At 40.7% G+C, this 25,540-nt stretch overlaps 3 protein-coding genes across 6 annotated transcripts; 2 read left to right on the top strand and 1 right to left on the bottom strand.

The window, feature by feature from the left end:
• Window positions 1-14: 14 nt before the first annotated feature.
• On the bottom strand, window positions 15-11,188 carry ercc3 (excision repair cross-complementation group 3). The gene is made up of 15 exons (XM_071915020.2): window positions 11,027-11,188; window positions 10,117-10,316; window positions 9,180-9,416; window positions 8,617-8,666; window positions 8,390-8,525; window positions 7,295-7,465; window positions 6,904-7,108; window positions 5,835-6,149; window positions 4,918-5,102; window positions 3,664-3,866; window positions 3,458-3,554; window positions 2,986-3,103; window positions 2,716-2,834; window positions 1,192-1,341; window positions 15-1,049 (listed from the first exon to the last, which is right to left on the bottom strand). The coding sequence occupies exons 1-15, from the start codon at window positions 11,052-11,054 to the stop codon at window positions 918-920; spliced, it is 2,346 nt and encodes a 781-aa protein (XP_071771121.1). The 5' UTR covers window positions 11,055-11,188; the 3' UTR covers window positions 15-917.
• A 660-nt stretch (window positions 11,189-11,848) lies between these two features.
• Window positions 11,849-16,049, top strand: gpalpp1 (GPALPP motifs containing 1). Of its 2 annotated transcripts, none has more exons than XM_071915005.2 (7): window positions 11,849-12,067; window positions 12,230-12,359; window positions 12,430-12,540; window positions 13,148-13,400; window positions 14,075-14,239; window positions 14,352-14,453; window positions 14,982-16,049. In XM_071915005.2, exons 1-7 carry the CDS (start codon window positions 11,983-11,985, stop codon window positions 15,198-15,200), a joined length of 1,065 nt encoding a protein of 354 aa, XP_071771106.1. In that variant the 5' UTR covers window positions 11,849-11,982; the 3' UTR covers window positions 15,201-16,049. The 2 variants fall into 2 exon arrangements, with proteins under 2 accessions (XP_071771106.1, XP_071771105.1); XM_071915004.2 differs by having other exon boundaries at window positions 13,133-13,400.
• Window positions 16,050-16,667: 618 nt separating this feature from the next.
• Window positions 16,668-25,440, top strand: LOC139924093 (general transcription factor IIF subunit 2). 3 transcript variants are annotated; one of them, XM_071915025.2, is made up of 10 exons: window positions 16,668-16,798; window positions 17,518-17,591; window positions 17,924-17,942; window positions 18,687-18,825; window positions 18,985-18,996; window positions 20,446-20,505; window positions 21,789-21,870; window positions 22,555-22,654; window positions 22,836-22,979; window positions 23,661-25,440. In XM_071915025.2, exons 1-10 carry the CDS (start codon window positions 16,733-16,735, stop codon window positions 23,781-23,783), a joined length of 819 nt encoding a protein of 272 aa, XP_071771126.1. In that variant the 5' UTR covers window positions 16,668-16,732; the 3' UTR covers window positions 23,784-25,440. The 3 variants fall into 3 exon arrangements, with proteins under 3 accessions (XP_071771126.1, XP_071771127.1, XP_071771128.1); XM_071915026.2 differs by lacking the exon at window positions 18,985-18,996; XM_071915027.2 differs by lacking the exons at window positions 18,985-18,996; window positions 20,446-20,505.
• Window positions 25,441-25,540: the final 100 nt, after the last annotated feature.

Raw genomic sequence — 25,540 nt, 5'->3', positions numbered from 1 at the left:
AAAAACTTTTACAACTTTTATTCTTTTATCAGACTTTTTAGGTAGAGCTGAATCATCTCTTCTTGCCAAAACATCTGATTAACACTTAAAAATATTATTTGCTTGGTTTCACATCCTTTTGAGAATCTATGGCGAAAACAGATTTACCAAAAAATGCTTCTTTAACAAAAAATAAATATTCCAGAAGATTTTACAGAAGAAAACACACAACACATTAATGAAAATTACATCAAGAAATCATTTAAGAAAACACATGGGGCTACTTAGTATGGGACAGATGACTGTCCACTGCCTGTGGGTTTAATTTGTGTTTTAATGTGTAAAATGTAGCCACATTTACAAAAAAAGCTGCGTAGACAAAGGTCCACTTCATACTATATCCTTTTGGTTTTCACACAACTGGTCACAGCTGTGTTCTTCGTAAAGCAACCGCTAACTGTATTGCTCTGAGATACTATCAGACACAAATTACCCCCCCTCTGCCAAATGACTGATAGAAGTAAGAATAATGAAAGTTGACCCTTAGCTGTCCTAAAAGGTTAATATCAACTTTACGTCGTACTTCAGCAAAGCACTCTCTCTCATTAGGTATCGTTCTGGAGGGACATGGAGCTCATCCGGGACGTAAGGTTTGTCACAGAGAGCAGCTGAGACCAGAGGGCATTAGCTAGTCTTCACACAGAACCCCCTCTTTACACTTTCTTAACCAGATGAACAAGTCACTAACACCAACATCATCCATTAGAAAGAAGCAACGTACATCATTTAATATTCAGCTTCAGCTTATCTCCAGTTGTTCTCCCTCTCCAGACCAACTGGTCCTTAGCCTCAGTATATATTATTGGTCCCTCCCTTAGTTCCGTTACCCTGTAGCTTTCTGAGTGACCCAGTAGGTGGCCGGGTTTGAGTCAGCGCATCTACTTTCGGAAGCGTTTGAAGAGCGGGTGGATGTTCTTGCCCGCTGCGGAGGCTTTGCTGCCTCGGTATTCCATATAGACGGCGTCATCCGCACCCGACATGGAGCTCATGGTGCCCGTTCGCCTCGAGAACTGATTGGGAAGCGGGGAGAGAGAGAGAAAAAAATATGGCGTAAGAACAATATGAAACAAAGCAAAAAAATGTAAGCATGCAAAAGTGACGACATGTGCTTTCTGAGTCAGTATTTTGTAAATTTGAAGTTTGGACCCTCACCTGCGGTCGTACGCCCACCTCCCCCGCCACCACTTCCTCCTCGGCATCCAGGTCTGAGGCAGCTAAGACCTTCTGGAGCAGCTGGTGCTGCTCGTCTCTGGTGGAGAACATCAGGTCCTCCTCCTCCATCCCTGTCATCTTAGTGATCACCTGAGAGAGGAGAGGAACATGGCAAGGTAAAGAGGGAATTGGAAAATACATGTGAGGGACGATCATACTATAAATGATGATGAAAATAATGAATCTTTCATTATGTTGCATGGTTGATGTTTGAATGTGTCAATGGAGAAAGCCTTCCTCGCTGTGAATATGCCAAATTGTGAAGCTAAGTGAATGAATGAATTTGACAAATTCATAAAGTAGGGAATGTGTTGAATGTGTCAAGTCTAGGACCGACTACAAGACTGTTCAAATCTTGCCCAACGAGGGCAATACAGACTAAATGGCTAGTCCTGAGTAAATGCTTGCACAGAAGCTGTGCACACTCCGTGACGGGGCAAAGTGAGGTGAAGATGAGGATCACACACTACCTGATCTTGTCATTCAAAAACATTCCTCCATTTGTCCAGAACAGTTCACTGTAAATTCGTTTAGGAAATATGTGTTCTATCGTTTCTTGCTTCATGGTAAAGCAGCAACAGTTTACATTTATGTTACAAATGTATTTTGAACTGACATTATTGCAAGGATAACATTGATCAAGAATTTTGTATGAGACTTGTTTCACTTAATTTTTACTTGCATACGTATTTGGATTTATGTGGATTTATGTGGATTTATCTAGGAATGTTGCCATTTTATATGAGATTTATTCCTCCATGTAAAATTGTATAGCAGCTTATCAATTATGGAGCAAGTGGAGCTGGAAATCTCTGCTGATGTAAACCATCTACGTGAGTGGGAGTTGCTGTTAAAACTGATTTCTCTTCCAGCTCATTCTCTTTTTCTTCCCCCGTGAGCTAAACTCCCATTGGTTGTTGCCAGGATCACTATCAGATTTCAGTTTTGGTGAGTCTTAGACCACTTCAAACGACACAAGCCTAACCAGACTGGGTCAGATGAAACCAAACACATTTGAAAAAATCTTGTCGGGCTCCGGCTAGTCTGAATTCATAGGGCTAAATATGGATCATCTGCACCCATCATCAGGACCGAGTGCCCCGTCCACCTCCCCCGACCTGACGATTGTGTAGTCCAGCCGGGCTAAGAATCTGTGTTACAATTGTCTATAGTGACTGTGCAAAACTGTGAAGCTAAGTAGGGAATGTGTTGAATGTTGGACCATCAACAACACAAAAAAAAAGGGTCACACAGAGCCCCATGAAAGAAAGGTGTCATCTGGTATGTGAACTGGGTGAGATTAGACGTGTGAATTTCTGTGGAGACACAAAGGGTGTGAAACTGTGTGGAGGTGATAAGGTGAAACGTGTGAGCGGCTGTGGAGTGGCTGGCTGGAGAAAGCTGGATTGTGTTGAGCCGGATGGAGCGACCCAGAACGACTGAACGCTGCAGAGGTTAACGCACCTTGAAGCTGTAGCCCTGGTCCACCAGGAACCTCTGCCTCTTGGTGGAGTAAGCCATCTCTTGTGTGTCCTGGGACACCAGCGAGTAGAAGTATGCATTGTACTCCTCTGCTACCATCCCTAAATAGGTGGACAAGGAGTGAGACCGTCTTTGTGCATGGGTGTAGGTACACAAGATAAGCAACCACGTGTGACAGATATGCAAAAAAGCTAAAAAAGCATGCCATGTGTGCTTTTGTCATGGCTGTTTGGATAGGCAGAGGGGACTGACCTTTCTTGGCTCGTAACACTCTGCCCAGCCTCTGGGCCTCCTGCCTGCGTGATCCGCCGTGAGAGGAGATCTGGATCAGGACATTGGCTTCTGGCAAGTCAAATGAGGTGTCTCCAACCTGCACGGTGGCAGAGTATACAAATTCACTGACATGCAATGTTACCACTGCGATTTCCAAACAAAGATGTAATAATTGCTTTATCAGACAAAAACATGCTTCAGGTCGTCTCCTAAACAGAGCCTTGAATCCCTGGCCGGCAGAGAAAATGTTTCATTATATTTAAGAAAGTCCTAAGCTTTAGCATCCATTCTCCTCAACTGTTACTGGAAAAAAATTTAATGTGAGCATTTATTTGATATGTTTATATATATGAAACCAAAGTGCACCAATGTGAGGGACATTATGATGCAGCAATATTATGATACAGAAGCTAATAGAATATAAAAGACCATACCATATTGATCGGTTTACCTTGGAGATGAAAATGGTGTTGATCTTGGGGTTGTGTTTGAAGTTCTGTAAGATCTGCATGCGTTCCCCCTGGGAGGTGGGACCATAGATGTAAGGCCTTGAGAGGACAGTGAGAGAGGACAATCAAAAACATGAAGCATATTTTCCGAAATATATTAGGCGATTACACTGCAACAATGAGAGTGCTCATACTGTAAATGACTTACTTGTTGAGGCGAATGGCATATTCCTTCAGGGCAAAGACGTTATCGGCAAAGACGATGATCTTGTCATTGCGCCGCTCATGGAAGCGAATGAGAAACTGGCAAGCACGGAACTTATTGGGGTTCATAGTATAAAGCAGGATGCGCTTCTTGGTCTTAATGGCCACATACTCTCTGTAAAACTCCGGAGACATCGGGCACCACACCTGGAGGACAGAGACACGGGTCATTTCTTCAGGGAGTTCATCCTATCCCATCCACTCATTTTTGAGTTGTACAATTCCCAGCCCAAGAGCGATCATTATATGCAGTTACAAAAACAGTAGCCTACTTTATCTATGCTATAATGGGTTATTTTCTTGTGGTTCACTGTGTCTAATTACATCAGTAGAGCCACCACATATATTTGATAGTGTTCAAGAAATAAAGTTAAACTCAACCCTCTGGTATAAGTACTATCCTATCCTTTGTGTATGTAATAATCATTATAATAATAATAATAATAATAGCTATACATACAAATATTAATAAGAAACTTTGCTTAGCACTTCCCTAAAACAGTTTACAAATCACTAACAGGGCATAACAGTAATTTACAACAACAACAAAAAAAAATAACAGGAAAAAAACACCCCAAAAATAGGCAAAGCAATCTAATAAATCCTTAGATAAAAGTCTGTAAAAGTGTTTTAAGAAGAGATCCAACAGATGATACTGACTTCACTGAACCAGGTGACAAAGCCTACTCAACTTTAGTTTTGAATCTAGACTGTAGCTCCGGCCAAAAGGCCCCTGGCCACGGATCACTGGCCCATACGGTATCAAAAGGTATGCAAAGCAGCAAATTTCAGCTGATTTTAATCAGCAAATTTCACCATCTCTACCTCCCTTCAGCATCTCTTTGATTACAAAGAAATCATTTGGTCATAGATTCCTGGCAATATCTCCTGTGTGTGAGTCACTGACACTAGCCCAGTGTTAATATTATTTATTGATTTTAATAAGATTAAATAAAAATCTGGAAAAACAGGAATTTAAGACTGCTCAACATCTATCAAATTGCTTTCTGTCTTGTTTCCAGAAGGTAAAAATTCATTGTTAATAAGGAAAACAGAAACCTATGAGGAGAAGAACGCACAGCCACAGGTTTCTGATGTATGTTTCACCAGATGGGATGGGATCAATCTCTCAGTGTGGGCTCCTCCTGTATCTTTCAATTCCTTTGTCTTATTCTAACTCACAAACAGCAGGACTCACCTCAGCACACTGGACCTTGGCAATGTAGCCGTTGTTCTGCAGCTCCATCCAGTTGGCCTCAAACAGCTTCGGCCCAATTAGGAAGTTGAGGTCCACGATCTTGTCATCTTCCCTGACCAGCGTGGCAGTGAGCCCCAGCTTGCAGTGCGCCTGGACGATGGTCAGGACACGACGAAACATCTTGGCTAGAGAGAGCACAGAATTATTATGTTACCACACTGTGTATGTAGGGATGTAAACAATAGTTTAATAGTGAAATTTAAAACTTGGATAATGCAAATGAATACGTAAAAAAGGGACGTTATACCTCCTGAACATACAAGGGCGATATTAAAGAAGTAAATTTACCCAGCAAAGCTTGGCTACAGTCGTGTCTACCTTTGGTGTCTACTTTAGGCAGTCTAACATTAGCTTGTCTACCAACCACACACATAATGCAGAGAAACCAATGCAGTCAACATGGAGTTATTGCACATAGTCCAACGACATTGTAAAGTGCAAGTAGTATGCGTAACCACCTAAAGCAAAGCATCCTACTGTCATCTCAGCCATCTGCACTCTCATTCACTCAGACTAAACCCCCCATACCGGAGAAAAGAGTATCGAATATTATTCGGTAATAGAAAACAAGTACTCGGTTACTAAATGACTCGTTATTAACATCCCTAGTATGTACCATAACATTGGTAAACCCCACCAAATGTCCATATTCATTCATTCGTATGCCAAGCAAGGTCTGAGTGCTTCAGTGCTTTTTATAAACCCAGCCTGAATCACATTAATCATATAAATGACATCAGGACACATACTGTATTACCTCAAGGGAAGGAGGAAATATGTATGAATCTTCAAAACACTCTTAGAATAACATGGACAGGTATTATTTTGTTGCATGGGGGACTGTTGTAACAGCTCACCAGGGATAGTGTGCACCTCATCCAGGATAATTAGTCCCCACTCCTGGCTACGCATCCACTCCATAACCCGCTCTGCCTCCCAGGAGCGCTTGGTGGTGTGGCCCAGCATAGAGTAGGTGCTGATGGCCACCGAGCAGCCGATCGGCTTGTCCTTGGCATCGGAGGTGAAGCGGCAGATCTGAGAGTCATCGATTGTGGACCACATCTTGAACTGGGCCTTCCACTGCTCCACTGACACCGAGGAGTTACCCAGCACCAGGCAGCGTTTCCGCACTGTGCACGCAGCTGTGACTCCCACCAGAGACTTGCCCGCTCCTGGGAAGGAAAGGGGGAAATATAATTATAGAGGCATACAAGCTTTTTGCATACCTTGTTATGCTACAAAATGAAAAAAAAAAAAAAACTATTCAGGATTTTTGTTTAAATATTCAAATCAGAAAAATTTGGGGCAAAACTGAGCTACTGGCAAATATTTGTTCAACATTCCGTATCAAGTGTTGTCATGTTTTGGTTGTAAGTATAGCTTGTTAAATTGTGCCAAGACTTTTATCTTTACTGGGATGGAAAACTTTGGTATGGTCTTTTGTAGATTTCAGCCTCCCCAAAAATGGATTTTTAAACAATATAGTATGTGCAAACATTTTTGAGCATGACTGTAATTATAGCAACTTCAAAGTGACCAAACTCTGACTAACCTACATATATACTGATATTATTGCCAACATGATCTGGCAACATTCTGTACTACTTAATTTGTGCCAATAAAGCTCATTAAATTATTATCACTCAGCAACTCCGAAAATCATGTATTTTTACCTCAAATTATTTGGGATGCATGTTTTCTGTTTTGAATATGTTTTGGCCCAGTATATAGGCTAAGTGATCTATAATGACCCGGCTATTATTTTTTATGGAATTATAAAAAAGGTTTGGGGGGCTTCTTTGAATCTAAGTGGGAGGCAAAGCGTTTAAACAACAAAAGCCCTCTCTCTCTCTCTATCTCTCTCTCTCTCTCTCTCTCACACACACACACACACACACACACACACAAGCAAACCAGCTCTCTCACCGCAGGGCAGCACGATGACCCCGGAGCGAGCACGGCCATTCCCAAACATCTTGCGCAGGCTCTTTTCCTGGTAGGGCCGCAACACAGCAGTGGGCTTCAGGTCCATGTTGATGTCTGGGTTGACCGTATCGTTGCGAAAGTCATACTCCGCTAGCAGAGGGTATTCCAGCTGGATACAGCGCTTCTGCAGCTCCTCGATCATCTCCTAGACCGGACCAGGAGAGAACAGAACAGATTAGAATAGAACAGATTAGAATAGAACAGAAAAAAAGGTGAGTGGGAGGTAGAATCACAAAATATAAACTGCCTCTTTATTGGATTAGTAAGGAAGATAAGTTGTTCATTGATCTCCTCTACTTAAACAGCAAAAACCGTGAAATCAGACACACACCTGTCGAATCTCAAAGGACACTGTCTGAGTCTCCTCCTCCTCCTCTTCCTCCTTATCCATCTGCTCATAGTAGCTGAAGATGTCTTCAGGAACCTGGGGGGTTGGAGCCTGACCCTCTTCGGTCTGCTGGGAGGCGGAAGTGCCTCCCTTGTCCTGAAGAGACTTAGAGATCTGTCAGAGAAGAGGGAGACAGAGAGGGGCATTTGTCAGAACATAACAGTTGTTTTTCTGTGTAAAGAGACCCAACTGGAAATGTTTGGGTTCTGCCAACACTTGACATGTTATTGTCAGTGATGAGTTTTGGAGGTAGTGTGTACTTTAAATTATAGGTTAGAAAAACCCTAACCCTAATGCAAACCATTTACCTACAGGGCCTGATACATTTTTTCATTCCAACTTTGTTCTTCACCTGCATCCTAAGTAATAATTCCTTACTGTATTAGTATTATTCCTGTAAAATGTGCGCATAATCCCAGTTCAATAACAATGAATAGGCTTACTGTAGAAGATAAATCATATGGTTGTTTCATAAGAGGCAACAGTGAAGGCCACAGTGTTAGCCTGTTAGAGTCAGAGTGAATTTAAGAAAATATTTTAAATACTCCAATAATAACAGAATTCCCAAAATTCCCAAATTCCCAAATCTAACAAAAAATTCCAAAAAGGGGAAAGTTTCCAGAATTTTACAACAATTTCACAAGACTTTTATGTGTGGGCCAAATTTTAAATAGTGCTTGACTAGTTTGTGGATGGCAGGTAAACCTACAGGTGGTGACAGCATACGATGCCCATTTTGCTCAGCGCTCATCACATGCCTGATTTTGCTAAAGGCACTGAAAAATTATAAGGAACATTGTTGTTCAGTGTCAGGTTTTACTGGCAGCCACTCTACTTCATTAGTATTGCATGTGTATATTAAGAATATTTTCCATAATTAAGCAAAAGTATCTATATGTATGTTCACTGTTTATGTCCCTGTGTCTCTTTTGTTGATGTGGCATTAAATAACTTATGTATTTGAATGTTTGTGTGTGTATGTGGGTGTGTGTGTGTGTGTGATAAAATGTGTGTTAGAGGAGAGGGGGGCTGACGCACCGCTGACTTGCTGTGGATGACCTCAGTGATGAGCTCAGTGTCGGCTCCCTCTGCCGTACGGAGACGACACTCACGGATCACACCGTCCTGCAGGAGGCGCTGTATCACGTCAGGGAAGGCACTCTCCACAAAGTACCTGAGGTAGAGAAAAACAGCACCATTTAAGAAGCGTGTTGGAGGGAAAACGAGGGATGGAAAGACAGAAGGAAGAGTTGAAATTACTTTACCTATTGTGCTTGAGCACCAGCTTGACTTTACCGTAGCTCACTGTACAGAGCTGAGAGAAAGAGAGGGATTAAAAACAATAACATAACCGCACATGATTAGTGGATATTAGGGATGGGACGATATATTGAAATTCAACGTACCGCAATACAAAAATGTGACAATATGTATCGTGGGGCAGAAAAAAAACATTTTATCCTGCTGCAGTAATCACAAACGAGACGGCTTCTGCATCACAACTTCACAAACTCGCTATCGAAATTTTATTATTTACACTTTATAATGACATTTTTAAATTGTTGTTTACATTCTAGCAAGCCAATGCCATTTCTAGAAAGATTTGCGGCTCAAAAATAAACATAATTCTGCACAGTAACACTTTGTTCTCTTTTATTTATTACATCGTATTGTGGTTGTATCGAATCGTGAACGCCATTGAATTGTATCGTGAGATAAGTATATCGTCCCATCCCTACTAGAAGATAAAGGCAAATCCAATAAAATCAATACATTTGCTCATCTATCCAACCTCCTCCCTCCCTCTCAAAACACCAAGCACTCAGACCTTAATGAACTGCACAATGCCATCAGGTACAGATGTTTTGCTGAGTTTCTGCAGGTACTCCACGATGTCAGAGGTCTGCAGCCCGACACTGACAGCAGCGTAGAGGGAATACGCCGTCAGCTTGTACTCATGGGCGTGGACGGGCCTGCACACCGGCTCTGCAATGGCCACCAAGAAGTCCTGGGCGTACTTATATACTGGTGAGAAGGCCTCTAGAAAAATGTGTCCGTCTGGAGCCTGAGGGAGAGGAGCGTGGCAGAGAGAAAAAAGAAGACAAGAGAGAGAGAGATACAAAGAGAAGTCACTTATAATGCTGTGTCAAATTGGGAAGAGGTTTTCTCTTGAACGTCTCACTTCAAGAAGTCAACAAGGGTGGAAGTAACTAATTACATCATTGAGTAGCTTTTTTGTGTACTTGCAAGTCAGTAATTTTACTTTTACTTAAGTGCATTTTTACTGAAGTATTGTCCTTCACTACATTTTAAAATCACATCCATTACAGTGTACAGATTTTGTGGCTCTCCATAAGCATCAGAAACTGAGCAATCATAAATTGACAAATTGTGGAGCCATTCGCAGTGAACGGTCAGTCTGTAGAGGGAAGACTACTCCGGTTTTACTTTTTTTGCACTTTATTTTGTAATTTCAAATTTTTCCAATTAAAAGAATCTAGTTTGAACTCGGTCCTCTCATCCTTTTACAATTGAATAGGAAAGATTGCATCTATCAATGTTCTCTTTTCTAAAAAGTAACTCAGTAACTTTTAAGGTACATTTTAAATGAACCACTTTTTACTCTTACTTAAGTAGATTTTTACACCAGTACTTTTACTTCTACTTAAGTAAAATATCAGCAACGTAACAACAATTCTACTTGAGTAAGATATTTTAATACTCTTTCCACCCCTGGTCAACAATCACAATCCCTACTGTCTTACCACCCAGAGCGGGCGTGAGGAGTGGTCGTTCTTCAGCAGCATCTGAGCTCGGTAGTCTTTGGCTCCATACTCATCTAGCTTGGTGCTGGACTCATCCACCTGTTTCCCTGCAGCTGCAGGTATGGCCTCCTGCGACTCACTGCCCGCCACCTCTTCGTCATCTTCCTCTTCCTCATAGAACCGCTTTTTGGACTTCTTGTCTGTGGGCAGATATAATGAGTCAGAAAACCTGACATTACTATCCAGTAGCCATGGACAGACACAAGAGACGTACACGGTTTCCAACCCCTTTCACTGATGATTCCAAAACTTTTCCATGACTTCTGCATAATCCCTTCGGGGCCAGCCACAGCTTTTTGTGACATCTGACAGTATTCAAGAAATATCATGACTTTTCCCAAAACGTGTCTCCCTTTTATCATTTTTCATAACTTCTCCAGGTCTGGAAAGTACCATTTTAAAATACCACGACTTTCCAGGCTTTCCAGGAGTGTGGAGAGAATGGCTTCCCTTAACTCTTAACCAATGAACTGTCCTATAGCAAGACACAACTTCATTAGTGGAGATGTTCAATAGCTGCAAGTGCGAGACTACAGTTGTACTACACAGCAAACAGTGTAGTGAGTTTGTGAGTTTGTTTATGTTAGCAACCTTCCTTCCCTCTGCCATAACTCTGCCACACAGCTAACTAGAGCTGTAAGTGTGTAGGTAGGATGATAAGATGAATTCATACACAGGATCATACAGTTTCTTTTTATGTGCTAGTAAAGTATCGGCCACCTTGAGTTAGGTTATATCATTTTTAGATGCTAACATTGCAGGTGATCTAACGTTAGAGAACTGCGTAGCACCTTTCAGCTTGCCGCTAGGTTAACGTTAGCTAGCTAGGATAAAACGTAACGTTACTCACCCCGATCTCCTCTATCTTTTTTCCCCATGTTAGAAGCCTATGAAAAGATATCTAATATTTTTTAAAACATATTAGAAAAAAACAGATAACTAACATTAGCCCGATGTTCTACAGAAATTCTACAAAGATGAATTGTGATAATGCAAAAGTTGCAGACACAACACCAGTATCAAGGCAACTGGAGTAAACAAAAACACGACTTCCGGTCGTAACCTTCAAAATAAAACCCTTGTTGACAGCTAGGTAATGTAGTGTTTAAAGTACAAAAGTGAAAATGAATAAAGCATTTAAAGAAGACTCTAAAGTAAGTGAAAATAGAATTTGAAGCTGTTCTGAAGGCAACTGATTACTAGGTAGGTGTTTCAGTTATTTTCTCTATCCCCTGTATGCTGTGAAATTGACATTTTTCCAAAAATATCTATTTAACAGCTAGATTTGCACTCCATATTTATTTCAATGATTCAACTGAGTATTATGTATTCTGCTGGAGTGACAAATCTTGTGTTTTATTGTATTTTATTTTTAATTTTACAAACTATAGATGAGACCAAAAGACATATAACCTAACAAGCACGTAAACTTAAACCACATTATCTTAAATAGCAATTTTGCGCTTGTATTTTTACAGCATAATTTGGCCTTCCTTCTGGTCGTATTCTGGCTATCTTTAGCTTGACGCAAAGCGAACCACGCACACACACATTACTGAGCTTCCTTCCGTGGTGATAGTCATGTGACCTATATCTGTTCGTTAATTGGCTTGTTACTGTTTACTTCCTGAGGCAACGGTCAAATTCGTTCTGTGAGGATCCGCTCTTCAGACACATCTTTCACCAGCTGAGCTCTTATTTTCTGCAGCGTATGGCCCAAGTTAACCTTGAATAGAGCGCGTTTCTTACTTTAGTCGAAATTGTTTTGTATTTTTGGAGAGGTGACTAAGTGACTCCGTGATAAATATGTCCTGTCATAATGTAATCGGACCTGCGTTGCCCCCGACGTTCAGCAAATCAAGCGATGAAGATTCAGATAATGAAAAAGGATGTAAGTTAAGTCTCTGTCTAATTTTCAGTTTTCTGAGTGGAATCAAAGGCTATAACCATGTCAGTTGAGTCGGTGTTTCACGAGACTGATTTGGATAGTAAACAGTTATTAGCTGATAGTTGTTGTCGTTCTTTGCTGATTTTTCTTCTTCTGTATTATTAGTCGCTGGTCCAGCTCTGCCTCCCGGTTACAAACGGGGAGAACCGTCGAGTTCTTCGGATGAAAGTGAGCAGGAGGTGGTGTTCAAGAGAGCCAAGACCAAGCATACAGCTGGAGATGGACCCGCGGAGAGGTAGGTTCATTACTCTGGAAGTAAAAGAAAACAAAAGTTCACACAACTAAACATAATGTCGTTTGTGCAGGGAGGAGGAGACGAAAGCGCAAGATGATGATGACGATGATGACGATGATGATGGCTTCTTCGGGCCAGCTCTGCCTCCAGGATTTAAGAAGCAACAGAGTTCACCAGAGAGGTGAGCAAAACAACTCGAGACATCAGAGGTCTGACCAAGTCAGTTTCAAGTCTTCAAGTCAAGATCGGCACAAGTCTCAAGTCAAGTCTCAAGTCTAAATGTAGATTATCAAGTCATGTCATTAATGTCATGTCCCAAGTCTAAACAAACCAAGAGTCCAGTATCAATTTGATAGCTTAAAGAAAACAAAATATCTTGGACTTTTCAATGCAATCTCGTTTTAATAGTATAAAAACTTGGTAAGTGCATTATGAGTTTGATTTCTATAATCCGTCTCAACTGCAGTAAATTCAATCATTCCATGCAAATTCAGAAAACAGAATTTAAATTCAGTCGTCTGGTGGAACACATCTCATCACTTTCAATCTAAGTCATTTACACATGCTCAAGATCTTTTGTCAAGACTTAAGAAACCTTTTCAAGTCATCAAAGTACAAGTCAAAGTCAAGTCTCAAGCTATTAAAATTGTGACCCGAGTCTGACGAGTCCCCCTCTGCCAGACATATTCCACTGAATGATCAGAAATGAAATTAACTTGTTGTGGATGAGTGGTTGGATAAAGAGTTTGCCCTGTGAAGCTTTAATTTCACAGTGTTTCCTCCTTCAGGCCGCCTGTGCTCGGCCCAGCCTTACCTCCAGGCTTCCGCAGAGCAGCGGATGACGACGATAACGATGATGAAGATGGAGAGGGGTTCCCGGGGCCGGCCCTGCCGCCGGGCTACCAGGCCGAGCCGTCCAGCAGTGACGGAGAGGATGAGGACGTGATCGGACCGATGCCGGCCAAACACTCTGTTCAGGACTCCGTGGCTCAGGACTTTGAGCGCAGGGCGCAAAGGATGAAGGAGAAGCTGACCTCAGATGTGAGTTCAAGTTTATTTGTCATATGCACAGTTTACACATGGTACAAACGCTGCAATAAAATGCTTACTTCCGGACCTTCTCGATAATAGCGTTAAACAGACAGCAAAAAAAAAGTAGATAGTAAACATAAAAACACTAATATAAAGTAGGAAGATCCAAGCAAAATATTTACAATAAAAGTTAATGAAAATATCAAAGTATAATACAAAGTAAGTTGAGCAACTGCAAGTATAAAAACAGGTAAAGCGGCAGGAACCTATAAATAAGATATGCAAACAGTAGTTGTGCAAAATGTGTGTGTCTAGCTAGTGAGATTTCAACAATGTTATGCATTAGTTTGAGAAGAAAGGACAACTCACTACATGGTAAAGAGTTGATTTTCCTGACAGGGCTTCTGCTCTCTAACTATGTTCCAATGCTTTTTTTGTGATCAGATCCCTTGACTTTTCTATGACATGGTAGCATTTCCATGATCAGTGTTTGCCTCTGTGATAGAGGGCACTTTTTTTTTCTGAATAGCTGATTTAGGTTTAGGTCTTGATTTGGTAAACTCAGACTAACACTGGGGATGTAGATGTAGCTAGGGAATAAAAAGTATTCTCCCTCTCTTGTGTGTGTGTGTGTGTGTCCATGTGTGTCTGTGTGTTTGTGTCTGTGTGTATCTTGTCCACAGGATGGTCCCGAGGTGCTGACCAGAGAAACGTGGATGACAGAGCTCCCACCAGAGCTGCAGCACATCGGCTTGGGGGCTCGCACTTTCAAGAAGAAGTCGGGTCCAGAGAACAAAGACCGCTCCATTTGGACAGATACACCCGCAGACAGGGAGCGCAAGATCATGGTAGGAACACCTCAACCCACTGATAAATAAAAAATAACTGTCTCTATACTTCTTCTTAACTATCTTGTATGTTTGACTCCCTGTCTCTCATGGTTTTATTCTTGACCAACAGGAGCGCCTTGAGGGAAAGAAGAAGGATGAGAAGGAGAAAGACAGCGTCCCAGAAATGTCCCACAAGGACTTGGCAATGGCAGAGAAGGTGTCGAAGTATAATGTAAGTGGTGCTACTGTCCAAAATACTGATAAAGGTTTAGACACACCACATATTTCTTTATTTTTACTATTTTATAGAATAATAGTAAAGACATCAAAACTATGAAATAGCACAAATGGAATTATGCAGTGACCAAAAAAGTGTTAAACAAATCAAAACTATCTTATATTTTAGATTCTTTAAAGTAGACACCCTTTGCCTTGATGAGAAGGCAAAGGCTTTGGAAAGAAATTCATACATAGGCATCAACTTCACTATTTATATTTGTCTAAGAAACAAATTTCAAGCATTTCAGCATAAGCCTTTAGATCAAAATGGATAATGAAAAACATATTACATTCAATCAGATGTGTCCAAACCTTTGACTGGTAGTGTATATTGGAATTATACATTTAAATACAATTATGGGATGTTTTTATGAACTTATAACACGAAATAGATATTAATTCGCCCTAATTATCCCTAATGTATGATTAATACAAAATGTGATGACTTGTTTAAACATCACTTCCCAATCCTTTTTGTCAGGATTCCAAGCGCGCCGAGTCCCTGATGACTTTGCACACAAAAAAGATGAAGCAGAAGGCAGAGGAGAAGTCCGACCAGCCAGTGGAGAGGAGGCCGTTCGATCGGGACAACGACCTGCAGGTCAACCGCTTCGACGAAGCGCAGAAGCAGCGACTGCTGAAGAAGTCTCAAGAACTGAACACACGCTTCTCCCACAGCAAGGACCGCATGTTCCTGTAAATAACTGTCAGGAGGGCTGCAGCCTGCAGGAGTGTGCAGACCCCCAGTTAGTGTCTGGAGGGTGAAAGTTTTATCCAGGGTTTGTATAATATGGACTGTGTTTCCATGCACGCTGGTTCGTTAGACAAAAGGAATATTGGGTGAAATGTTTGGCTGTGGGCTAAACTAAATTGGGCTAAATATTAGACTATGACATGTCAGACTTTTGTAAGATGTATCCATTTGTGGGAGATCATGTCATTAAGCCTAATGCCTACAGCAAATGTTGTAAAGTGGTTCAGACAATTATATGTTGATGTGAAAGAAAACTGCTGATATAGCTTATCTTATATAGCTTCCCGTGAGACAGTGTATACAAAAATACATACACAGAAGAAGAATCACAGAAATTAAATGAATGGGAGTCAACAGATAATCCTGGCATGTTCAAATGTTGGGTATGTGTGATTTGACCAAGAATTAAGAAGCATGTCAATGATTCCCATTCATTTTAGCCACATTACAGGTGGCTCACTTTGTTAGATGTTTGTGTCTGTAATCAGTGAACCAAACCACGCCTTTCTGTCACCTGACTGCTCTTCAGCATATCACATTCATTACATAAAAACCATCATCCTTTAATGCCTCAAGCCTTTATAGGAACATAACCCTTACTTGTAAAATGAAATCCTTAGTGATATATTTGATTTCTTTGAAAACAAGTTGTGCAGACTGCTGTGAAAACACACTGTTGGGCTGCATGCACCCTCTGTTCCCCGTGTAGCTTTGTGATCTACTTCTGTGTCTTCATAAGCTCCTTTTGCTACTTTTTGTTTTTTAAAAGTTGATAAAATTGTATTTTGAAACATACTTTTCCTCATGTTGTTATTCATACTTAGATGATGATGTTAGTTGCTATTAGGTAGTAGTATTTTGGAGGATAAACTCACCTAAATGCACTGTAACAACCTCTTAAAAAATATAGTTCTTTGTCAAAATCCATAGAGTAGGCGTATAGCAAGTAAAGATTCATGATTTCATTCATTTTGATAATGGAAGTGGAGTTTTGTCATATCGATTATCTGCTGTACTTTGATCACTGATCAGTGTTCATAGAGTTTTACTTTAACAAAAGAAGACCCAAGGCATCGCTATACCGTACTCAGGCATCCTGCTAAGGCCTATACATGCTTTTATCCACAGAGCTTATAGCACCATCTACTGACTAGTGGAGGTAACTGCCCATCGCCCCCAGACCTAACCAATAGTAAATCGTCACTGGTGGATGAAAACCTTGTTTTTCCGACATGTACAGTTTCAAACTACGAAAACGGATAAAGGCCACAAATGACATTCACTACTATGCGTTTGAGCTTTCATGACAACCCCTAGGCTACTGGCGACTTCCACTGTAATAAACACGCAACGCTGATGTGGATTTGTTCCTGTACAGCCACCATAGTTTCCCGGTCCCCCTCTACGCATGCGTGTGTGTATTGTGGTTTCGTCGCTTGTGATAACGGTAAAGTGTGAAGAAGGCATTATTTTAAAACATGTCGGAGAAAGGAGAAGTTGACCTAACTGGTGCCAAGCAGAACACGGGTGTATGGTTGGTAAAGGTGTGTATAATGTTTATAAACAACCTTATTATAACTGAATATATATTATCATTAACTTAGCAGGATACCACAGCTAATGCTAACTGTAGCGTAGCTTAGCATGTTAACAGTAGTAATCCAGATACCCTAATGTACGTTGTTAGTTAAATTATGTAGCTAAGTAAGTTATTGGGCCTCTTAAAATCTTCTTTAAAGGCTATGTATCACTCGCATTAAACAGACGTAATATAACCATGTTAATTATTAGTTCAGAGACCACCGTTTGGCTATTGTAGAAATGAAAACAATGTGTTATGTGGTCTCAGTAACGTTAGGTATATGGCAAGTGAGGACAAGAGACGGAATGAGAAGACTTAACCATATTATTAACTTCATTTAACGTGCATTTGTAGATAATTGATTGACCAAGTTATTCAATATATACCAGAGTAACCAGTTTTCCTAATGGTAGGCGAAGTCCAAATGAACGTAGACACACACCGTTTCTGACAGACAATTTATCACAACAGCTTGCTTTAAGTCCTTTTTACCGTGTTTTCATCTTACATGTAGTTTGAAGTGGCAGCCAGAAATGACCTCATATGAAAGGGACAAACATTGTTTAAAATAATGCTTATAAATGATGTATTCCATCTGAACCATTAATAACCTTTATCAAGATGTGGAAGACATCCCTTTGTTCCCCCGTTGTGTAAAATATACCCATGTTTTTTATGCAGGTGCCCAAATATCTCTCTCAGCAATGGGCAAAAGCAAGTGGCAGAGGCGATGTCGGGAAACTCAGGATCTCCAAGTATGTAAACCCAGAAGCTAACTTTATTTATGTGTCTCTCAGTATGTGCAAGCTAGTTATGTTATCCGTACACAAAACGTGAGTATTGGAAGGGGAAATGGAAAAAATGGAAATATAGTATGTGCTGATAAAGTATGCTTTCAAAGACTGGAAGAAATACATTTGGTTAACTAGATAGTTATACAGGCTGATTTCTGTTACCTTGTAAATGTTGCTATTACTCTTATGCACTAGGCATTGCTGTGTACTACTGGTATTCTTGACAATAAAGAGCTTCTGATTGGTACGATAACTAGCTTGCTAATTATTTGTTTATCTGTCATTTCTTTCAGAAACCAAGGAAAAGCAGAGGTAAATGAAACGCAAAAAAATCACAGTGCATCTGGTGGTAGAGGTATCGCATGGACTTGCAACGTTCTGGGTTGGAGTCATACTCACAGCTTCGATGGGATGTCATGTCTCGCTCTCTTGCTTGTCACTGTCCACTGCTTGCAGTCTAGCAAAGGGATGGACAGCTTTAGTGAGGGTTAAAAAAACTCTTTGCTGAGTGTGAGTGGGCTAAAAGGGTTAAGTTACCTTCTGCATCTGTTTGGTTGGATATGTAATACTCTGAAACTTGCATAATTTATGATAACAATGCATATGATGTAATACACCCATAATACACAGGTTATTAGATTCTTAGATAATCTGTATATGGCAGAGAATAATCCAGAGATGGCATTCTAATAATTAGAATGCCATGTCAGATTTAGGGAGAGGGGGCTGTACAAATAGGCTAAAGACTTATGTTCATTAACTGTTCTTCTGATATGACTGAAAGTACCCCAAGTCAAACTGACAGTTTGTTAGTCATTACCTGATTTCACATCCAAAGTAATGAGAGGCCAAAACATCCAAAAAATGTGTCACTTTACAAATACATTTAGAGCTCACAGTATGTGTCAGGTATTGCTCAAATGCCTGTGTTTTTGAATCCACTGTTTATACTCTACTTGCTTTATACATACTCTAGACACAGGAAAATGGCAGTAAGACCAAAAATAAGGAAACTGGCTAAAGTAACTAAGTCTTGGATGACGCTGCTCTTTACAGGTGTCTTTCACTTTGAACGAAGAGCTGACTGTGATTGAGGGTATTGGAGACAAATCGGTGCGTGCGCCTCGTGAGCACCCGTTCACCATGCAGACAGTGGGAGGTCAGACGTTGGCAGTCTTCACCGAGACTTCGTCAGGTGAGCTTCTGCACGTCTTTGAGCCGAGTCGGACAAAAACGGCCAAGTGCTAAAATTGCCTGTTTTGAATGCCCCTGCTGCAGGATGAGGCTTTCTAATAACCCAACGATCCATTAACTGAATTAATGGTTATCTGTGATGTGTGATATCTATTTGTAGAACAGCCTAAGGGTAAGTTCTCTGTGTGATCAGGTGGTGGAGGCGCTCATCCTGCTACTTGGTGTGCAGCTTCCTGTCGTCATGCACAGTCTTTCCCTTGCCCTGCTTGTCTGTGTGTTTTAAACTCTCAGTAGCTTTTCCCTAGAGTGTGTTTTTGTCCTCTACCCTAAGAGAATATGCATAAGACATGTATGTAGTGGATAAGTGAACATTCAAGGCGAAAGGGAGGAGAATTGGCACGTTGGATATTTGTCTTCACTCATCCCCAACCTGCTCTTCTCTCTACATACACTACATGTTTCCTTGCTTCTCTTTTCATTGTGCCTTTTTCACATCCCATACTACTGATCAGCTAATCTGGTTGTCTTTTATCTTATTTCTACTGTCGCATAGACAAGTGACTATTTCTTTTCATTTTTTTGTTTGTTTCTCTATCAATCATTTGTTTGTGGTTTGCACTTTTCAGTCCACTGCCAATCAGCTCAGCAGAGTGGGTATATGATCAGAGACAGTGGTGCAAACACTCGGGATATTTTGTGATTTGGGACTCATTAACATAGACTTATCAATCAACACAAATCTTGCTGAATGTGGAGTTGCTTTAATTTGTGCATGGGTTTGTTTGGTTTGAATTTCACCAACTTGGTCTGCCCTTCGATTGTAATGTAGGTCTTTTTTCGTTATGGGTGCTGGTGAGCTTGTGCTACTGTGCTCACAGTGGGACACCATTTAAGGTGTGTGTGTGTGTGTGTGTGTGTGTGTTAGGGCTGCATAGTATAGGTATTTTGATTCCCTTGAGATTAAAAATCTCTTTTTGACATGATTGCACATAATAATGATACAGTATATAAAATGCAATAGTTGGAAGAGAGAGAGAGATATATTCACTGCTGCATTTTCCAAATTGCAAAAGGCTGCGTTTTTATATCAGAGGAAAAAGTGTTACAGACGGCTACATAAACATGTTGTGCAGAATCCCCAGTTTACAAATCAAATTGAAACTGGAGAAAATCTTCAATAACATACAAATCACACATAACAACCACTAGCATCTAATTGTGTATTGTGTGTGTGCTAAAAAAACAAAAGTATATAGACAAATCTGTCCACATGTATCACAATTCATATTGTAATTATAGTATTCAGCAGAAGATTCATATTTTTTGTTTTCTTTCAATATCGTGCAGCCCTGCTGTGTGGGTGGGTGGTGGTGGGGGGGGGTGTATCTGTGCTCGCTTGTTGTGTGAGCGCATGCTTGCTTGCTCATATGCACGCTTGTGTGCTCATAAGAGGTGAATACACTGAGAAGCTCTCTGTGTCATTAATTGTTTGGTCTGAGACTTGAGGGCCAACTAAACCCTGGGTGTGGTTCTTACTGTTCGATCCCCTCCTCCTCCCCTCCGTCTTCCACCCCTGTATTTTCATTTCACCATCCCTCCCTCCCTCCCTCCCTCCCTGTAGGCCAGTCAGAAGAGAGATCTGATGGCAGCTGCTCAGGTTCGGGGGCAGGGGCAGGTCCAGGTGAGTCCTCCGTCTCTATCCCCAGTGAGTCACAGAGCTGCATCACTGGGAATCATACAGGACGAGAGTCTTTTTAAAAAAATATTTTTCAATAGTTTACTTTTTTGGTTAAACTACCCAGTATACATGCCTTGGTAGGTGCTTGTCTTGGCACCGAAACCCTAGACGCCGATCCATATAGGTGGCCAACTTTGCCCTGAAGCAGAGCTAAGGCCTCTTGTCTCTTTGGGAAAATGTGTGAATTTCCATTTGGAGCTTCAATACTTCGTTTCCACCGTCTCCAGTGGAGGATGGAAAGGTGGTGGGACTGCGGTCAAACGGGATCCAGAATTGCATCTTGCTGGCGGTGATGGATGGAGTGCTATTTGTTTGGAAGGCCAGGCCAGTTGTGATGTGGTGTTGGTGAAGAGAATGCAGATCCGACTCAATGATTAGCAGCAAACTTGTATAAATAATCTGCCCTAAAGAATGTTATTATGTTCTTGGAAACATTGGTTTAGATTTATGTACAATGTACATAAGCAAGCTTCTCCCAAAGCTAGAAGTAACAGAGCTAATACTCTAGTCTTCTCTTGACAATGAATAGGGGAGCATGTTGGTGGACATTATGGACAAGTTCCCTGGGTGGTATTTTATTTATTTATTCTTCTCCTGGTATTTGGGTTAATATTATGGCCAACAACTGCACTAATTAAGCTTTTGTGTGTGTGCGTGAGACAAATCACCATTCTTGGGTCCACAACTTAATAACCATCGTCGCCATCAGACTCGTTCATTTTGTTTACTTAAAGTGGACTTGCAGCGTGGACTGCTGCCACCAGAAAGCTGAAACCATAATTGACTTATAAAGAGCGATCAATCAAAAGAGGGAATCCACAGAAGAAGCCTACAATAAACATGGTAACATATAGTTTACTTGTAACTATCTGTAGTGATATCAGATATGAGTGCAGTTGCAATTTCTGATTAAGGGGGAAAAATGGACATCATCAGCATCATGATTGCTCAAATCTTTTTCTCTGGTTTCCAGCTTTGGGAGAAAGCTTCATGTCTATTGACTGGATTGAACCAGAATCATTTGAATAGCACAATTAAATTCTGTTTTTAGGGTGGATTTAGGGTGGATCCGGTTTGTTCTGTGTGTCTGTTTTCTTGCCTTCTCTCTTACACACATGCACCCACACACCCCTTCTTACCTATGAAATAAACATGCACTGCAAATGCATGGGAACACATGAAGTTATTTAGTTTGGACTGACAGTTTGATTAACTCTCTTCTTTAGATAAATTAGCCTTGGAGGGAGTGGTGGTACAGAGAGCAGAATGCAGACCTGCTGTCAGTGAAAACTATATGAAGCTGAAGAGGTGAGCGCTCAGTGAAACAGTACACACACACAATTTTTGTATCTATACCAAAATATTTATATGCTGTTTGTAATGTTGGATATATACATATATATATGTATATATATATATATATATGTGTGTGTGTGTGTGTGTATATACATGTATGTCTGGGACTGTATGTGAAGGTCTCAAGGATCCAGTGCAAAGAGAATTGCATTTCTCAATTTCATGAAATAATTTAACAAAGGACCTGTTAATGTAAAGTTACCCAAATTATTATAACTGTCAGAATTGTGGAAATCTGACTAATGTCCTGATGATGGATCAAACTGATTTAGAATTCCAGTCTACTTCCTGGTGTAAATGATGCCACCTACACCCAGGTTTTAATGAATGTTCTGATTGGTCATCAGTATGCATAGTTAATGAGGTGCCCCATAGTCTGTAAGACAATAGCCAGCTACATGTCAAAGTAGCCAAAATCTCCATGTCTCCATTGTTGCTGGTTGCCGAAACTCCAACACTGGATGTTTGTTCCCCAAAGATAGAAATTGGCTTCAGTGGAAGGTTCGGCTTTCACTCGGTCCTAAAAGCTTTGTACCATCTAACCATCAAAAACTGAATGTCATCGTTCCATGTGTGTTAGTATGGAAAACTCCTGTATTGTACTCAGCAAGTAAAGTGATTCTGCTTATGTGACAGGATACAAATCGAAGAGTCCTCCAAGCCTGTCAGGCTGTCTCAACAGTTGGACAAGGCTGTCACCAACAACTACAAACCTGTGGCCAACCATGCTTACAATGTAAGAAAACAAGCATGACTGTCTATGTCTTGTTTCATAACTCACCTAGCAGTTATTTTTCTAGTCTGTACAAAATGTAGCCCACACATGCAACATTGTGCATCGGTGTACCTGGGCATGTATTCACCCTAAGTTTACACTGTGTATGATGACGGACTTTTGTCTATTTGCTTTTCTGTAGCTCGAGTATGACAGGAAAAAGAAGGAGGAGGGCAAGAGAGCAAGAGCCGACAAACAGCAAGTGTTGGACATGTTGTTTTCCGCTTTTGAGAAGCACCAATACTACAACATCAAAGACCTGGTGGATATCACCAAACAGCCTGTGGTAAGGCTACTGGGCAACAGATGGTTCGGTTATCAGATATAATGTTACTTTTACAATGATGAAGTTGGGATTTACACAGGAGGAGAAAATCTGATGAACATTGCTGGCTAAACACAGAAAAAGCCATCAGATCTGGGTCATTTTGAGTGAATCAGGCCATGGGCTGCGTCTGTTGCATAAGACTACAGATAACTTAACGCAAGAAGAACTCATTTTCATAGAGATACCGATTTCCAAGTATATACATTTTCCTTAATTGGGTATTTGCAGGTCCTGAAAATGTCTTAATGTCTTAAAGTATATAATCTAAACTCAAAGCCTTAAAAGGTCTTGAATACAATTAAATAAAGGATTAGAGGTCTTAAAAATGTTCAGATTTCTTGGTGCACTGCTTTTTCTGGTGAGAAATCAGAGCTATATTCTGATAGGTTGAAAGTTTCAATCATGAAATTGGTCTTGTTTCATTCTAACAGGCATTGATATGGTCTTAAAAAGTCTTCAATCTAATTTGAAACTTGCAGACATATGTTAATGTGTAATAACTTATTTCTGTCCATTGACTATTCAAGTCAAAAGGCTTCTGTTGCTCATAAACATACAGTACATTGTCTCTTGCTTTTTGACAGAACAAGAGCAGTGAATTTGACATTCCTTACAAACGGTCCTTTTTATCTCTTCTAGATTTACTTGAAGGAAATCCTGCGTGACATCGGCATCTACAATGTGAAGGGAACTCACAAGAACACCTGGGAACTCAGGCCAGAGTACAGACACTACCAAGGCGAGGAAAAGACTGACGAGTAGCTTTGCCCCCTACCAAGGCCGACAGACCACCGCTTCATCTTTCGGGGCTCGCTCCCAAACCGGGCCTTGGTTGGATCTTGGGAGTTCTTAGCCGATTTCCTTGCATCGGGTCTCAAAACACACTGGATGATGGGGTGAAGCAAAGGCAGAGTTTTAAAGAGAGAAGCTGTATATCTTCTCCAGGTACTGGCATGAAGAGGGGACACGGGGAACAATTCAAGGTTTTACTCTCAAGTGTGCACTATCAGTTCAGGATGTTTCCATCACAGCTGTGGCACACACCCCGAGGAAAGGGCCTTCAGTGTTTTGAATTAGTTGTTCTGTCCATCAGAGGCATAGAGCATATAGTGTTAGGAGGCAAAGAATTGAGTTTATGAACCACTGGTTTCTTAGTATTGATTGTGTTGATACTAGAGTACACCCAGAGGGAAAAGGTTCAGTGTTTTGAACAAAAACCTAATGGAGAGGGATGATGTGACACGGCTCACAGCTGTGGCCATTCGATGTATCATCTGTATACCTGCAGCAGCCCGCCAAGACAGGCTTATTTTAAAGAGCAATGAAACAACCAAGCTCATACAAAATACTGATATAGTGGGTGGCAATTAGGAACAAATTTCTACTTACAATGACAGGAATTAAAATACTGTATTATGTTACCTGAGACTAACTGAGCTCCTCTTCAGCCGACAAAAACGGAGATAGTTTGTCTTTCTGAGATGTTTGGACATTGTGCCATTTTACTTATTTTTTTAAACTGTAGTTTATATGCCGTTTTCAGATGAAGTGTAATGTGCTTTTTTCCAACAACTTAATAACAGGCTTCTGCATCATGACTCCCAGAAAATCATTCAGCCTCAGCTTTTGTTATTTCCATTACAAGAGGCCAGTAGTAACTTTACCACTACTATAAACCTTCAAGTCTGTGTTTAAGGTGTCGTAGGAGTAGCCTGTCTTCACGTTGATGTTAAATTTCATTGTCTTTTTTTCAATTGATTGACTCCTGCAATAAAATAATTTTAGTACAACAATCCCACTGTTGGAAGTCTAATACATGTTTACTAACAGCCAAGTGTGGTAACAACATTTTCAAAAGCTTCATACAACAGTGTAATGGCAGAAAACAAAAAAATCATGATAAAACACTGAGAACTAAACAACCAACCTGGTTATTGTGCATCATTTTCAAATGGCCACCTAAGAGACTGGACTGCAGCAATTTGGGGTCTGTTCTTGAATATACATATTCTACCTATGCAACACGCTGTGGTAGTAGATTACTTTCTCTGCAATCCATAGATTTATAGAGTTTTTCCATCTTAAAGTGGCTTAATTATGGTCTTTGGAATGAACTTCAATTGGAGCCAAAGAAGCTGCTCAGTGCATGTTTTGGAAAGTTGGTGCCCCCAAAAGATTTGAGTTCATTTTCACATAACAAAAGCTCTCAGATGATGCACTTAAGGCAACTCAAGTTTCTTTCCTTGTACTCCAGCATTTCAAGCCATTATTGATCTTACTGCATTTGCGTTGGGTTATGGTCACAAAGTCTGTATAGTCTGGCCCCATGACAGGGAATATGGGGGCCACAGGCACAGTCTGGTGGCCCAGCAGCTGAAAATACAATTTACCTCTGCTACATATGTGCCAAATTTGTAGTTTTTCCACAAAGTGCTCAATAATCTGCCTTAGCCACTTACTACTTGGTACTCAAGATGTGATGGGAATAGTAGTGAAGCTGTTACTTGGCCACATCCTAC

This window comes from Centroberyx gerrardi, chromosome 1 (assembly GCF_048128805.1).
Source record: "Centroberyx gerrardi isolate f3 chromosome 1, fCenGer3.hap1.cur.20231027, whole genome shotgun sequence".
NCBI classification, from domain to species: Eukaryota; Metazoa; Chordata; class Actinopteri; order Beryciformes; family Berycidae; genus Centroberyx; species Centroberyx gerrardi.
The sequence above is the reverse complement of the archived record's forward strand: the minus strand, read 5'-3'. Positions and strand labels throughout refer to the sequence as shown.

Bases quoted from the DNA above. Each gene is read 5' to 3' on its own strand.
- ercc3 (XM_071915020.2), bottom strand. From the start codon at position 11,054: ATGGGGAAAAAAGATAGAGGAGATCGGG. The intron at 10,317-11,026 runs GTGAGTAACGTT...ATCTGCCCACAG, and splicing joins AAAAGATAGAGGAGATCGGG to ACAAGAAGTCCAAAAAGCGG. The intron at 7,466-8,389 runs GTGCGTCAGCCC...CTTCTCTGACAG, and splicing joins TCATCCACAGCAAGTCAGCG to ATCTCTAAGTCTCTTCAGGA.
- gpalpp1 (XM_071915004.2), top strand. From the start codon at position 11,983: ATGTCCTGTCATAATGTAATCGGACCTGCGTTGCCCCCGACGTTCAGC. The intron at 12,068-12,229 runs GTAAGTTAAGTC...CTGTATTATTAG, and splicing joins TTCAGATAATGAAAAAGGAT to TCGCTGGTCCAGCTCTGCCT. The intron at 14,240-14,351 runs GTAGGAACACCT...CTTGACCAACAG, and splicing joins ACAGGGAGCGCAAGATCATG to GAGCGCCTTGAGGGAAAGAA.
- LOC139924093 (XM_071915025.2), top strand. From the start codon at position 16,733: ATGTCGGAGAAAGGAGAAGTTGACCTAACTGGTGCCAAGCAGAACACG. The intron at 16,799-17,517 runs GTGTGTATAATG...TTTTTTATGCAG, and splicing joins CGGGTGTATGGTTGGTAAAG to GTGCCCAAATATCTCTCTCA. The intron at 22,980-23,660 runs GTAAGGCTACTG...TATCTCTTCTAG, and splicing joins ATATCACCAAACAGCCTGTG to ATTTACTTGAAGGAAATCCT.